Source organism: Vigna angularis, chromosome 3 (assembly GCF_016808095.1).
Source record: "Vigna angularis cultivar LongXiaoDou No.4 chromosome 3, ASM1680809v1, whole genome shotgun sequence".
Classification (NCBI taxonomy): domain Eukaryota; kingdom Viridiplantae; phylum Streptophyta; class Magnoliopsida; order Fabales; family Fabaceae; genus Vigna; species Vigna angularis.
Genome location: NC_068972.1, coordinates 18,872,900 through 18,887,728, shown reverse-complemented (window position 1 = coordinate 18,887,728; position 14,829 = coordinate 18,872,900). Strand labels below are relative to the sequence as shown.

General features: G+C 34.3%; 1 protein-coding gene across 2 annotated transcripts; it reads left to right on the top strand.

Annotated features, from left to right (window-relative positions):
- Window positions 1–10,830: 10,830 nt before the first annotated feature.
- Window positions 10,831–14,684, top strand: LOC108326393 (soluble inorganic pyrophosphatase 4). Of its 2 annotated transcripts, none has more exons than XM_017559884.2 (9): window positions 10,831–10,964; window positions 11,656–11,800; window positions 11,901–11,929; window positions 12,622–12,687; window positions 12,768–12,875; window positions 13,600–13,665; window positions 13,749–13,869; window positions 14,149–14,230; window positions 14,408–14,684. In XM_017559884.2, exons 2-9 carry the CDS (start codon window positions 11,665–11,667, stop codon window positions 14,448–14,450), a joined length of 651 nt encoding a protein of 216 aa, XP_017415373.1. In that variant the 5' UTR covers window positions 10,831–10,964; window positions 11,656–11,664; the 3' UTR covers window positions 14,451–14,684. The 2 variants fall into 2 exon arrangements, with proteins under 2 accessions (XP_017415373.1, XP_017415372.1); XM_017559883.2 differs by lacking the exon at window positions 10,831–10,964 and adding an exon at window positions 11,043–11,421.
- Window positions 14,685–14,829: the final 145 nt, after the last annotated feature.

Below are 14,829 nucleotides of genomic sequence, written 5' to 3'. Positions count from 1 at the left end.
TGTTTATACATGAATTAAATTACATAAGCTTACCTTATGTCTTCCTTGTTGGCAAAAATCAACTATGAAGTTTTGATGATGAACAGAGTTGCACAAGTCAAGACAAATTGAAGATTTATGTATTTTTATAAAGCTTTTGTAATAATCAAAGTTGATGAAGTAGTACTCACAAATGTATTAGGACTGATTATTGTAATTTACATTTAAATGCTGTTGAGTTTCGTCCTCATTCTGTTTTAATCGATTAAACCTAGTTTTAATCGATTAAAACCGAGGTTGGCCCTGAAAACCCAAGTGCCACTGGAATAATCGATTAAAGTGTATAATAATCGATTAGCTAATCGATTAATCCTGAGAATAATCGATTAACACTGACCGTTGGGGATTTCAGATTTGAAAAACTAGCCGTTGTATTCATTTTAATCGATTAATACTTATGTTAATCGATTAAATGCGTTAGATGGCCCGTTTTCGAAGAATGGAAGGGTATTAGGCTGAGTCTATAAATTGGCTCACTTTTTCTCTCATAAACAACTCTTCCCTTGTGCTAAAGATCTCTGAATTCTTTGAGAACTCTGTGAATTTGCTGAAGCTAAGGAAACTCTTGTCTGCAACGTCCTGAAGTGGTACTGTGGTGACAGAGGAATAGCTTGTTCATCCTTGATGTGTCTGAGGAAGTGTCTGGAAGAGATTCATCCTTCGTGAAGCATTCGAAGGAAGTGGTCATCCTTTGTGAAGATTCAAAGGAGGTGTAAGTTCATCTCTTGTGGTTTCAAGAGAGGTGGTAATTTCTAAACGATTACAAATTGTTTTTCTGTGTCACTAATATTTGTAACTGTTTTGTGATAGTGAAAAAGGTTTATCTTGTTTGAGATAAGCGACTGGACGTAGGATCCTAGTGATCTGAACCAGGATAAAATCACCTGTGCAATTTTTCTCTTTCCCTTACTCTGTTATTTACATTCAATTATCTGCTTAGTAAGAAAGAATTAAGAGAAAAATATTAAAAAGGCAAAATAAAAGTATATAACCAATTCACCCCCCCCCCCTCTTGGTTTGTTACCACGCTAATAATTCCGCTGCAGTGATTCTAACAATTGGCATCAGAGCTTGCTTTGATAGTCATTCAAATGGCAGGATCACATCAAACCTTTGCAGAGGGTGCATCAATCAATAGACCCCCACTATTCACAGGTGAGAACTATGCATTCTGGAAGGTAAGAATGCAAATATTTATTGAATCTATTGATTGTGAAATTTGGGATGTTATTGCATCTGGTTCTTCTGTTCCTACTAACAATATACAGGAACCAAAGCCCCATGGTCAATGGACCATTGAAGAAAAGAAAAGATTTCAGAATGACGTTAAAGCTCGGAATATTATTGCATCAGCATTGACTGTTGATGAGTTCTACAGAGTTTCTGTCTGCAAAACTGCTCAAGAAATGTGGGACGTGCTCAGAGTAACACATGAAGGAACAGATGACGTAAAGAGGGCAAGAAAGAATTCCCTAATTCAAGAATATGAAATGTTCCGGATGAAGCAAGGAGAAACAATTTATGACGTTCAAAAACGCTTCACCAACATTGTCAATCATCTCATTGGACTAGGTAAGTCATTTGATACTGATGAACTAAACATTAAAATCTTAAAGTCTTTAGACAGGTCGTGGCAACCTAAGGTGACTGCAATCTCGGAGTCACAAAACCTCAACACCATGACTATGGCAGCACTATTTGGAAAGTTGAGGGAACATGAATTAGATCTTGGAAGACTTGATGAAGAAGAAGCAAAAGCCAAAACCAACAAGAAGAGTTTGGCATTAAAATCAGAGGTTGAAAGAAGCAAAGGTAAATCGGAAGATGAAGACTCAGACGAAGAGGAAAACTTAAGCCTCGTGATCAAAAGATTAAACAAATTCATGAAGTCTAAAGGTAAAGGAAGGTTTAGGTACGAAAAGAAAGATAATCAAGCATCTTCCTCAAATTATCGATGCTACAGCTGTGGAGAAAAGGGGCATCTAAAGGCAGACTGCCCAAATCAGAAGAAAGGTGAAGACAAAAAGGAGAAAAGATTCTTCAAGAAAAAGAAAGCATACATTGCATGGGAAGACGATAATGAGTCCATTTCAGATTCAAGCGATTCAGATGAAGAAGCTAACATCTGTTTAATGGCAGATGATGATAATGTCAGCCAAGTAAGTAGCTCACATTATTCTGATAATAATAGTCAAGTTGATGAAGATGAATTGCATGAAACATATGCTGCATTGTTAATTGAATCTGAAAAATTAAATGTTTCTCATAAAAAGCTGAAAAAGGATTTTAAAAATTTAAAATCTGAAGTTGACAACCTTCTTGAAGAAAATAAAAATTTGAAGTTTACTTCTGAAAATCTCACTAAATTAAATGATGCCTTGAAAACTGAATTTTCAAATTCATCTGAAGAAAACAGAAGTTTGAAAAATAAATTTTTATATCAAGCAGAAGAAATCAGAAATTTGAAAAGTAAAGTGTTATATTATGAAAAAGAAAAATATGTTGCTAATAATGAATGTGAGTCTTGCATACAATTCAAATATTTTTCTGAACAAACAACCTTAGGAGAATGTAGCAAAAATAATGAAAACAAGGTTGTATCATGGGAACAACTCATGGGAACACAAACGTTGGATCATGCTTTTATTGTATGAAAAAGGGTCATACTTCAAACAAATGTAAAATTAAGCATTATGGTGTTCCTAGTGGTAGATATGTTTGGGTTGCTAAATAATTTGAATCTAACCCAAAAGGACCCATACAAAGAAGTTGGGTACCTAAAATAGCTTGTGTGTTCCTTTCTTTTGCAGGTATTACAAAAATCAAGAAAAGTCATGTGGTGTCTCGATAGTGGTTGCTCAAAACACATGACAGGAGACATAACAAAATTTACAAACTTTAAAGAAAAGGAACAAGGCTTTGTTACCTATGGTGACAACAACAAAGGAAGAATTCTGGGAAAAGGGGATATAGGAAGCAAAGACACCTTGATGATCAAAGACGTACTATATGTAGAAGGACTGAGGCATAACTTAATTAGCATCAGTCAACTGTGCGACAAAGGATTCAAGGTAACTTTTGAGAAGAATTCTTGCACTATTTTTAAGAGTGATTCTTCTGAAATTGCTTTAAAAGGAGTTAGACATAATAATATTTATCTAATTGATTTAGAAAACGTATTAAATAAAAATATTTCATGTTTAGTTGTTAAAGAGGAAAACCCATGGTTGTGGCACAGGCGTGCTGCTCATATACATATGCAACAACTTAACAAACTAGTATCTAGAGAACTAGTAATTGGTTTACCAAAATTAAAGTTTGTAAAAGATAAATTATGTGATGCATGTCAAAAGGGGAAACAAGTTAAAAATTCCTTTCATTCAAAAAATATTGTTTCTACTTTAAAACCTTTAGAACTTTTACATTTGGATTTATTTGGTCCTTCAAGGACAAAAAGTTTTGGTGGAAACTATTATGCTTTAGTTATTGTTGATGATTTTTCAAGATATACTTGGACCCTGTTTCTCACTCTTAAGAGTGAAGCTTTTAAAGAATTTAAGAAGTTTGCTATTTTAATTCAAAATGAAAAGGATTTAAGAATAAAAGCTATTAGAAGTGACCATGGTGGTGAATTTCAAAATGAATTATTTGAAAATTTTTGTGAAGAACATGGTATTTCTCATAACTTTTCTTCGCCTAGAACTCCCCAACAGAATGGAGTAGTAGAAAGAAAGAATAGATCATTAGAGGAACTTGCTCGTACTATGTTAAATGAAAATAATGTTCCTAAACAATTTTGGGCTGATGCTGTAAGTACTGCTTGCTATGTTTTAAACAGAATGTTAATTCGACCTATTTTAAAACGTACTCCTTATGAACTTTTCAAAAATAGAAAACCAAATGTTTCCCATTTAAAAATCTTTGGATGCAAATGCTATGTTTTAAACAATGGAAAACAGAATTTGGGAAAATTTGATTCAAAAGCTGATGAAGGAATTTTTCTTGGATATTCTTTAACTAGCAAAGCATATAGAGTCTTTAATAGAAATCTGCTTACAATAGAAGAATCCATACATGTTACTTTTGATGAAATTGTGGACCTTGAGGCAAAACCTCTTGAGTCAGAAAAATTTGATGCAGGAACAAGTGAAAATTCATCAAAGGAGACAAACGAAGAAAAGAATAATGACGATCCTCAAGATGAAGACTTAAATAAAATATGGCAACAACCTAGAGGATTATCTTTGGACAACATAATTGGCGATATCACACAAGGGGTAAACACAAGAAGTAATACTGCAAATTATTGTATGAATGTTGCTTTTGTGTCACAGATTGAACCAAAGAACATTAAAGAAGCCCTTCAAGATGAAAAATGGTGTATCGCAATGCAAGAAGAACTCAACCAGTTTGAAAGAAATCAAGTATGGGAATTAATTCCCAGAAAAGACACTCATCAAGTAATTGGAACTAAATGGGTGTTCAGAAACAAACTGGATGAAGAAGGAAACATAACCAAGAATAAAGCTAGGCTTGTCGCAAAAGGATATAGTCAAGAAGAAGGTATATATTATGATGAGACATACGCTCCAGTTGCCAGGTTAGAGGCAATACGCCTACTTCTTGCTTATGCATCTATGATGAAATTTAAATTATTTCAAATGGATGTTAAAAGTGCTTTTCTAAACGATTATATCAAAGAAGATGTATTTGTTGAACAACCACCTGGTTTTGAAGATTTTAAAAACCCAAATCACATCTACAAATTAAAGAAAGCACTATATGGCTTAAAACAGGCACCTAGATCTTGGTATGAACGTCTGAGCAATTTTCTGGTAGAAAATGATTTCAACAGAGGAAAAATTGATTCAACCTTATTCATTAAAAAGAATGGAAAACATTTTCTACTTGTTCAAGTATACGTAGATGACATTATTTTTGGTTCATCTAACGCAACTCTCTGCGAGAATTTTGCTAAGTCCATGCAGGGAGAATTTGAGATGTCAATGATGGGAGAACTTACTTTCTTCCTCGGACTTCAAATCAAACAAATGGAGGAAGGAACCTTTATATCTCAAATCAAGTATTGCAGGGAAATTCTTAAAAAGTTTGCGATGGACAATGCCAAAGAAGCATCAACCCCCATGGGGACATCCTGCTACTTAGACAAAGATGAGACAGGTAAAGAGGTAATCCAGACCAAATATAGAGGTATGATTGGCTCTTTATTATATCTCACTGCTAGTAGACCTGACATCATGCAAAGTGTATGTGTGTGTGCTAGGTTTCAGTCAAGCCCTAGGGAGTCTCATCTCACTGCTGTAAAACGTATCTTTAAATATCTTAAGGGGACAACATCCTTTGGGTTATGGTATCCTTCAGGCGCTGCACCTAGTCTTGTAGGATTTTCTGATGCTGATTATGGAGGCTGTAAAATAGATAGGAAAAGCACCAGTGGAACCTGTCACTTTTTCGGTAGCTCCTTAGTCTCTTGGCACTCTAAGAAACAAGCCTGTGTAGCCTTGTCAACCACTGAAGCTGAATATATTGCTGCGGGTAGTTGTTGTGCGCAGATCTTATGGATGAAACAACAATTAGAAGACTACGGTATTCATTTGGATCATATTCCGCTTAAGTGTGATAACACCAGTGCCATAAAACTCACCAAAAATCCCATCATGCATTTTAGAACCAAGCATATAGAAATTAGGCATCATTTTATTAGAGACCATGTCCAAAAAGGTGATTGTGAAATGGAGTTTATAGATTCTAAGCATCAATTAGCGGACATTTTCACCAAAGCTTTGCCCAAGGATAGATTTTTTGAGCTTAGGAGAGATCTTGGAATATTAGAAATAGTAAAATAGGCATATTTGGAATTAATCTTGCATTTTTCGCTGGTTAACGCATTTAATCTGCTTGCAAATCGATTAAAAATGCTACCTATAGATTTGCGACTGGATTAATCGATTAATCCAAGTATTAATCGATTACATAATCGATTAAAACTTCCTTTAATCGATTAAATACGCTCCAGACAATTTTTTTTTTTAAAAAAAAAATTGTTTTCGAAATCTAGCCGTTGCCAACGGCCATATTCTCCAAATCTAACCGTTGGGACACGTTTTTTAAGCCTATATATACACCCTTTGGTCCCCATTTTCATTACTTGAACAAACTTTAAGCCTATTTCTTCTACTTTCTCTCTTCTTTCACCCAAACCCTTGCCTTTCCTTTATTTCAATGGCTGAATCTTCAAGAAGGAGGAGAAGAAGAACCAGTGCTGTTTCGAAGAATCCTGTTCCAACAAGAGATGCTACTGTAGAAGGGTGGCTCTCCGATGAAGCAGATCAACTATCTTTCTCACGATTCTGGAAGGAAAGGAAGCTGATCAAGCAAAAATTCATTGATCTATCCTGGTATATATCTTACAACTTTTCCTTCCTAAATCTCATCATTGAACAAGGAGTTCAACACCTTATGGAACTTCGTGGAAGGTATTATCCGGATCTCGTTCGCACTTTCTATTACAATTTAAAGATCCGGGATGGGGTGTTTCAAACAAGAGTAAAAGGTGTAGACATTGTCTTGGACAATGACATTTGGACTAATGTTGCAAAAGTCCCTGTCTTAGAGCATTCTCAAACTATCCCAGATGACTTTGCACAATTCAACAAGATAGCGGTCTACCAGTCCTTTCTCCGCAATCCTCGTCAGCACAATGCGCGTCTTTTCCTTGCAGGTGGACTCAAGATGGAAGAACGTTTCCTGCACTACCTCATTGTCTGGATTTTGTGCCCTAGAGGATCCAATCATGCCCAATGCTCTGAGACTGATCTCATCATCATGTACGGTATTCTTCAGAGCATTCCTCTCAATTGGCCTCATCTGATTAAGACAATTATGTACAAGGCCAAAAGGTTAGATGTAGCCCCTCTTCCATATCCTCTCCTAGTTTCCCAAATCTGTGTGGTCAAAGGAGTGGATATCACCAATGAAAACCATGAGACTGTCCTCCCTAGTCATAAGGTTGGAGATAATTCCCTAAGACAAATGGGTTTTATCAAACAGGGACAATCTTACATACATCCTGAGGATGCTATTGAGGGCAATGAAGATGAAGCTGAAGATATTCCAATGCCTGATCCCACAAATGTTGCTGGCCCATCTCAAGTCCATGAGGAATACAGTCTAGAAAGTCTCTCTAGACAAATGACTGAGATGACTCGCCTTCAAACTAAGATGATGAACATCCAAAACATTCGCCATGAAGAAATTTGTACTCATCTCCGAAATTTAGACACTAGGGTTTCTGGTTTAGAGCAACATCTTCTTAGTGATGAAAGTGATGAATTCTAGGGCTTATTTGCTTGTCTTGTTTGTTTGGTTTTATGATTATGTGCCTCCTTAATAAAAAAGTGTTGTTTATTTCATCTTTCAATATGCCTTATCTCTTTTTATTTAGGGGGAGCACACATTTTTTTTCTTCTGATCAAAAAAAGGGGGAGAAGAAAGTTTAAAATTATTATTTTCTATTAATCTCTCTTTTTATGAGTTGTGACTGTTTCAGATTATTAAAAAGCTTTAAACTCAGAGGAATTTTTTATCATCATCAAAAAGGGGGAGAATGTTGGCAAAAATCAACTATGAAGTTTTGATGATGAACAGAGTTGCACAAGTCAAGACAAATTGAAGATTTATGTATTTTTATAAAGCTTTTGTAATAATCAAAGTTGATGAAGTAGTACTCACAAATGTATTAGGACTGATTATTGTAATTTACATTTAAATGTTGTTGAGTTTCGTCTTCATTCTGTTTTAATCGATTAAACCTAGTTTTAATCGATTAAAACCGAGGCTGGCCCTGAAAACCCAAGTGCCACTGGAATAATCGATTAAAGTGTATAATAATCGATTAGCTAATCGATTAATCCTGAGAATAATCGATTAACACTGACCATTGGGGATTTCAGATTTGAAAAACTAGCCGTTGTATTCATTTTAATCGATTAATACTTATGTTAATCGATTAAATGCGTTAGATGGCCCGTTTTCGAAGAATGGAAGGGTATTAGGCTGAGTCTATAAATTGGCTCATTTTTTCTCTCATAAACAACTCTTCCCTTGTGCTAAAGATCTCTGAATTCTTTGAGAACTCTGTGAATTTGCTGAAGCTAAGGAAACTCTTGTCTGCAACGTCCTGAAGTGGTACTGTGGTGACAGAGGAATAGCTTGTTCATCCTTGGTGTGTCTGAGGAAGTGTCTGGAAGAGATTCATCCTTCGTGAAGCATTCGAAGGAGGTGGTCATCCTTTGTGAAGATTCAAAGGAGGTGTAAGTTCATCTCTTGTGGTTTCAAGAGAGGTGGTAATTTCTAAACTATTACAAATTGTTTTTCTGTGTGACTAATATTTGTAACTGTTTTGTGATAGTGAAAAAGGTTTATCTTGTTTGAGATAAGCGACTGGACGTAGGATCCTAGTGATCTGAACCAGGATAAAATCACCTGTGCAATTTTTCTCTTTCCCTTACTCTGTTATTTACATTCAATTATCTGCTTAGTAAGAAAGAATTAAGAGAAAAATATTAAAAAGGCAAAATAAAAGTATATAACCAATTCACCCCCCCCCTCTTGGTTTGTTACCACACTAATAATTCCGCTACAGTGATTCTAACATTCCTGTCTTGTCTCTTTTTGTATGTTCGGTTGTCTTTCCGTTGCAATGATCATCCATGTGGATGTGAGCAGAAGGAGACGAGCTGCTGGAAGAAGCGCTGGAAGAAGATAACTTAGTCGAGGTAGAAGTTAAGACCGAACAGTAGAGCCGTTCGGTCAATATTATAGTTTGATAGTAAGGTGATCGTTCGATCACCTTTTCCCTTTTCTTTTGTAGGACCGTTCGGTATAGCCTTTTGTAAACTGTTCGGTCAGAATTGCATCCTTGTACAATTTTAACTACTTGTCTTTCTGTAAGGCCGTTCGGCCACAAACGTACTTCTCTTTTAATGTAAGACTGAGCTGTAATACTATTAAATGTGATTATTCTATTATATAGTTTTAAACTGTATTATTGAGATATTACAAGTGTATGAAACAAAACTAATTTCTTACATATTGCGAAACATAATTAAATTTAAATGTCTTTATTCCTAATAAAAGTTAGTTTGACTTTTGATCTATAGTTTTTTTCTTTATCTTTTAATCTTTAGTTTGCTTTACTCTCCTAAATAGTTTATTTTTCTAGTGTGTAAATAATTTATTTTTATTTCTTATCAAATATTTTCCAAAGCGGCTACTTTAAAATTAAAAAAGTTATGAAAACAAAAAAAAATATAAAGATTAAAAATATCAATGACCAAAATAGATTTTTAGGGGACCTAAAGTAAAGCAAGTTATTTTAGAGACAAAAAATTAAATATGACCTAAAGTTAAGCAATTTATTTTTAAACTTAATTGTTTTTATTTTAAATTTAACTATTTTTACAAATTAAATAAATAAAAATAATTTACAAAATAAATTAAAATTATTTACAATTAAATTGTAAAAGTTGTTAATATTTATTTCTATTTTGTAATTTCATCATTTTTTATTATAAAAAATGAATACACATAGTTAATTATAATAATTATTTAAATATTTTAGTTCTACGATTATTTCTGAAATAGGATTTATTATATCACATTATTAATGTAAAAGTAATAAAACTCGGAAGATTAGAAAAGTGAATGGTGTAGACCACGACACCTGATCCCCCAATCGCCGTGGGCGAATATCCGTTTCGTTAACTGTAACAAACTTCTTTGCTGTCAGAAGACAACGTAGCGTAGGTAAAGGGCTCATATTGCACCGCACGACCGTTAGGAACGCCGTCTTAGTCAACGTGGGTCCACATCACGTACACGGCAGACCCAGTCAGCATTTGATTTAGCATTAGCCGCGAACGCGATTTTGCAGTCCCAACAGAATATACGGATAACGGGTAAGGAATGCTTATCCATGCTGAGTAGGAAATAACCTAATCCTTTTTAACCCACAATTAATGTTTAATATAGAAGTTAGTTAAATAAGAGTATATGTTAAAAATTTAAGATGAATTAAAAGTATTTATTACATATAATTAATATCGAATCTCTTCTATAGTTTTTAGTGAAAAACTTAACAATATAAATATCAACACGAAGTTTCATTTTAGATAATAACTTTTTTGTTCTTTTGAGTTTTTAATTTTCTACCATGGTAAAATATTTCCATTCTTAAAGTAATCTAAGAATTGGATTGGTGATCAAGAATTTATATCTCAATTAAATTATACTTCCTTAAAAAGATAAATTAAAACAAAAAGAAAAGCTAACTTCATTTAAATTTTAATTATAAAATTTTAAATCATATTCGCTCCGAATTATTAAAATATAAAACTCATTTTTTTAATTAAATGTTACCAACGTTCTTTTGTATTGCATGTTCTTTCTAATTTAAGAACGCGAATATCTAAGCATCATCAAACACTGTAATTAATCTGGGTAATAGTTATTATTATAATTGAGAAAAGTCTTAAATTTTAATAGTTTTTTACTAATTTTTGTTTAAATTTCATTACAGTATTATTATTGGGCACCTTACCTAGCAGATATTCTTTGATTCTTTCTCCCGATTCTTTTTATTTTCTTTTCTTCAATATTTGTAATTGATTATGAAAAGTTGGAGTGGCTAAGTCTGTGTTTGTGAAACAGCAGAGAGAGCGGGAACGCGTTGCGTAGACATCACATCCTCCTCCTCTACATAAGCGCCCTCGCATCCCATTCTTTGCACACTCAACAAGCATTCACCATTCTCACACATCTTCATTTTTCCTTCAGATCTATTTTTCCTTTCACAACCTTCATTTCCTTCGTTTTTCTCTTCACCCAACTTCCTTCATTTCTCGGTGAGTTCCTCGTATCTCTCTTTCCACACCTCCGTCATTAGGGTTTCACCGTCGTTTCCCACCTTCCGTGGTTGCTGAAATATTTTATTTTCGAAATTACTTGTTAATCTGTTAGGATTCTGAATGACTACTACACACGGTTTCGTAGAGTCCACGTTTCTGATCTTCAGTTGATTTTTTTTAAAAGAATGATTTGTGTGGTAATTTGTACTGTTACTATTGGCTCAGATCCGTGGCCGTTTTGGCTTTTCCCTGCCGGTGTGTGTTGTTCCTGCTATGCCGTTTAGCTTGTAACGGCAGGGAGAAGCAAAACGGCTTCTGAATCGGAAAAAGTTCAGTGAGCTATGCGAAAACTTTTTTTTCTGAGGTGTCAATGCGCATGACTGAAATGAAGTCGTGATGAACGTCGATGATTTTGGAAGAAGTGATTTTCTCTTCTGTTGGTGAGATTGGAAAAGTGAGAACTAGTTGTCTCTGAATATCACATTTAAAAAAAAATTGTTCTGCGAATTCTCTCCGTAGTTAACGCATGAAATGGGTTGATTGTTGACTTTTTTTGGTATTAATTTTCGGAGACTGTTCTCTGGGTGATTCTTGAAATGTCAAAGGTCAAATTTGGGATTTTAATGGTTGGTAAGTTGTGTAAAATACCATCTAATGACAAAAAATAATGTTTGTTATTTCATTTCAGGCTGAAGAAATGGCTCCACCGATTGAGACCCCAAACAAGGTTTCCGGCTATCAGCACACCCCACACCCTCCTCTTAACGAGAGGATTCTTTCATCCTTGACCCGGAGGACTGTTGCTGCACACCCATGGCATGATCTTGAGATAGGTAAGCAATATCGTTCTAAAATTGTGATTGTGGTTTGATCCTAACGCATTTCTCCTTTGCTTTTATTTTCCGTACTAACTGTGTTTTCCCCACAATGCAGGACCCGAAGCTCCAAAGATCTTCAACTGTGTAAGTATATGAACTAAGAGACTTGCAATCCTAAACATTAATGAAATGTTTAGTCTACTAATAGATGTTATGCACAGATATAATTGCATGCTTGTTTGATGAGACTAACTGCCCATTCCTAAAAGAAGTAGGAAGCAATGTTTGTGTGTATAAAAAGAAATTCAAATAGGTATCAAGCACCCAAACATTGGTATTGGACATCTTATGGTAAGAAAATGCAAGTATTGGTGGTTTATAGGCTGATGGTTGGACAGGAAACATATTGGATAATTCTAATTCCATTTCCGTCTCGGCTTCCTGTCTTATTAATGGAAATAGCCACTAATAACTGATTTGCTGGAAGGCCATTATTTGATTATTTGTACGGGATCCTGACGGAATTTGTTTACCCGTGTACTAAGGTTTAAGCAAACCGGCATTGTGGGACTATTGGTTGTGAAGTGGAAGTATTTGGCCCTGTATTATATTGTTTTTGCTTTCTTTGACTTTGTCTTGTTTGTCTTTGATGCTATAGAATGACAAATCGAAGCTTTTCCTAATTTGTGTACGTCCTGTATAATGTTTTAGTATCAACATATCATGTTACGAGTTTAAATTGTTATGATATTTTATTTTTCTCTAAAGGGCATCAGACAAGGTATTCATTAAGTACTTAGATTTGAATGATTATGAACTATGGCTGAATCATGCAGGTGGTCGAAATTGGAAAAGGAAGCAAGGTGAAATATGAACTTGACAAAAAAACTGGACTTATCAAGGTAATCGTGGTTGTCTAGCGTTTTCTTCTCTTGTTGCATTCGTTGCTTCAGGGCATTGCTGAACCTGCATTTTTGTGCAGGTTGATCGTATACTTTATTCGTCAGTTGTCTATCCTCACAACTATGGGTTTATCCCTCGTACTATTTGTGAGGACAGTGACCCCATGGATGTCCTGGTTATTATGCAGGTAATTGCATCTTGCTCATAATGTCTACTTCTTAACGGTGTGTAAGCATGTAATTATGAGAATTTCTCACTGAATCACTTAGTTACAATTACATCGTACTTTGAAAAAGTTTCCTCCCCATTTGGACTGCACTTTTTCAATGTTTTTCCGTAAGAGTTCTTGCACTTGGCAAATTTACTAAACTGATTTTTAAAATAGCAATATTTTTTAAAATGGATTCTGTAACATGTGAACTATTTTCGTTCCACTGCTGCAATAACAAATACACATGTTGGTGGCTAAGGTAACGAGGTCAATATTTTAAGTAAATTCTCTTCAATGGAGTTTCTTTAATTTGTTTGATTCCATTGTCTTACAAAGGGATCTTTATCATTTTAAAAGTTAGTCTTAGTCCAAAATATAGCTAGCTCAAGGTGATCTTAAAGTGGGAACCTGGGTAAAATTATTCTATATATCTATTATTATACAATTCCAGAACACATCTGTTGTAATAATTCGTGGAGAAGACCAGGAAATACTTTATCATGTATTACTCTGGCTTTCTCTTAAACCAATATGATAATGAATGAATTGGTCTTCCAAGTCCAAGGACTTCGTATTGCATGATTGAGTATCATCCTACATTATTAAATCTTTAGTTTAGCAATAAGTTATTATGCACACCTTTGTTTTATGTTTTTACTGCTTCTGTGGTACTAATCATTGGTTGTACTTGGTTGCACAGGAGCCGGTTCTTCCAGGTTGCTTTCTTCGGGCCAAAGCTATTGGACTCATGCCTATGATCGACCAGGTATATCAGACACTCCCCTTTTCCTCATAGCAAGAGTCTTTGTCTTTCGATTACTGAACAACCACTATTCTGATGAAATTCAGGGTGAGAAAGATGACAAGATAATTGCTGTATGTGCTGATGATCCCGAGTATCGTCATTACAATGATATCAAGGACCTTCCTCCCCACCGTTTAGCTGAAATCCGTCGCTTTTTTGAAGATTGTATCCTTTCCAAATATTTCAAAACGTTTGTTCAGTACTTCTTATATGTTAGCATCTATATGTGTGTGTGTCTATATATATATATATATATATATATATATATATATATATATATATATATATATATATATATATATATATATATATATATATATATATATATATATATATATATATATATATATATATATATATATATATATATATCGAAATGCAAAAGTATCATTTAGCGTCCATGTGTCAAACTCTTTTTAGTTTCCCTTCATAAAGGAATTATAGACAAGAAGAATGAAAACAAGGAAGTTGCAGTAAACGACTTTCTTCCTGCCTCATCTGCCTATGAAGCGATCAAGTATTCCATGTAAGCAATACCAATCTGATATTATCAATAAACCGTTTTGACATCAGTTCTGATACTCCTTTTGAAATGATATTTTAATAAAATTATGAAATATTTGTATGGTTTTAATATATTACTTATTTATTCATGTGCTAAAATGGTATGGAGGCTTATAATGTTTTTTTTGTGTGTGTGAAGGACTTTGTACGCAGACTACGTTGTGGAGAGCTTGAGGCGGTAGTGTTGATGCTTTTGGCACCTTGTTTGGTTGTGAAGACTGATACTATAATTACGATTATGACGAAATCAAAAGTTTTCTATCCTTGTCGCGTGTGCATTGGTCTCAGGGCAGGCAACATGCAATTCTATACATGTTCTTAATTTTGAGTGAATGATTTTTTCATTTATTAATATCAAAGTTTTATATTATATATTTGGACCATAATCTTACATCTTATAAAGGATTTCTGCAACACCTATTGTGCCTCGCTTTATGTGCTTATTTTCATTGGTTCTCCCAGAAAATTCGCGTAGAATAAAAAGGATAAAAATTATTTGATTGCTTATCACGCAAATATGTACAAATTGGCTTGTGTTAATGTTCTCGATAGACACCCTTA

Coding starts and splice junctions, on each gene's coding strand:
- LOC108326393 (XM_017559883.2), top strand. CDS start 11,374: ATGATTTTGGAAGAAGTGATTTTCTCTTCTGTTGGTGAGATTGGAAAA. Junction 11,422..11,655: donor CTGTTGGTGAGATTGGAAAA/GTGAGAACTAGT, acceptor ATTTCATTTCAG/GCTGAAGAAATGGCTCCACC. Junction 11,801..11,900: donor ATGGCATGATCTTGAGATAG/GTAAGCAATATC, acceptor CCCACAATGCAG/GACCCGAAGCTCCAAAGATC.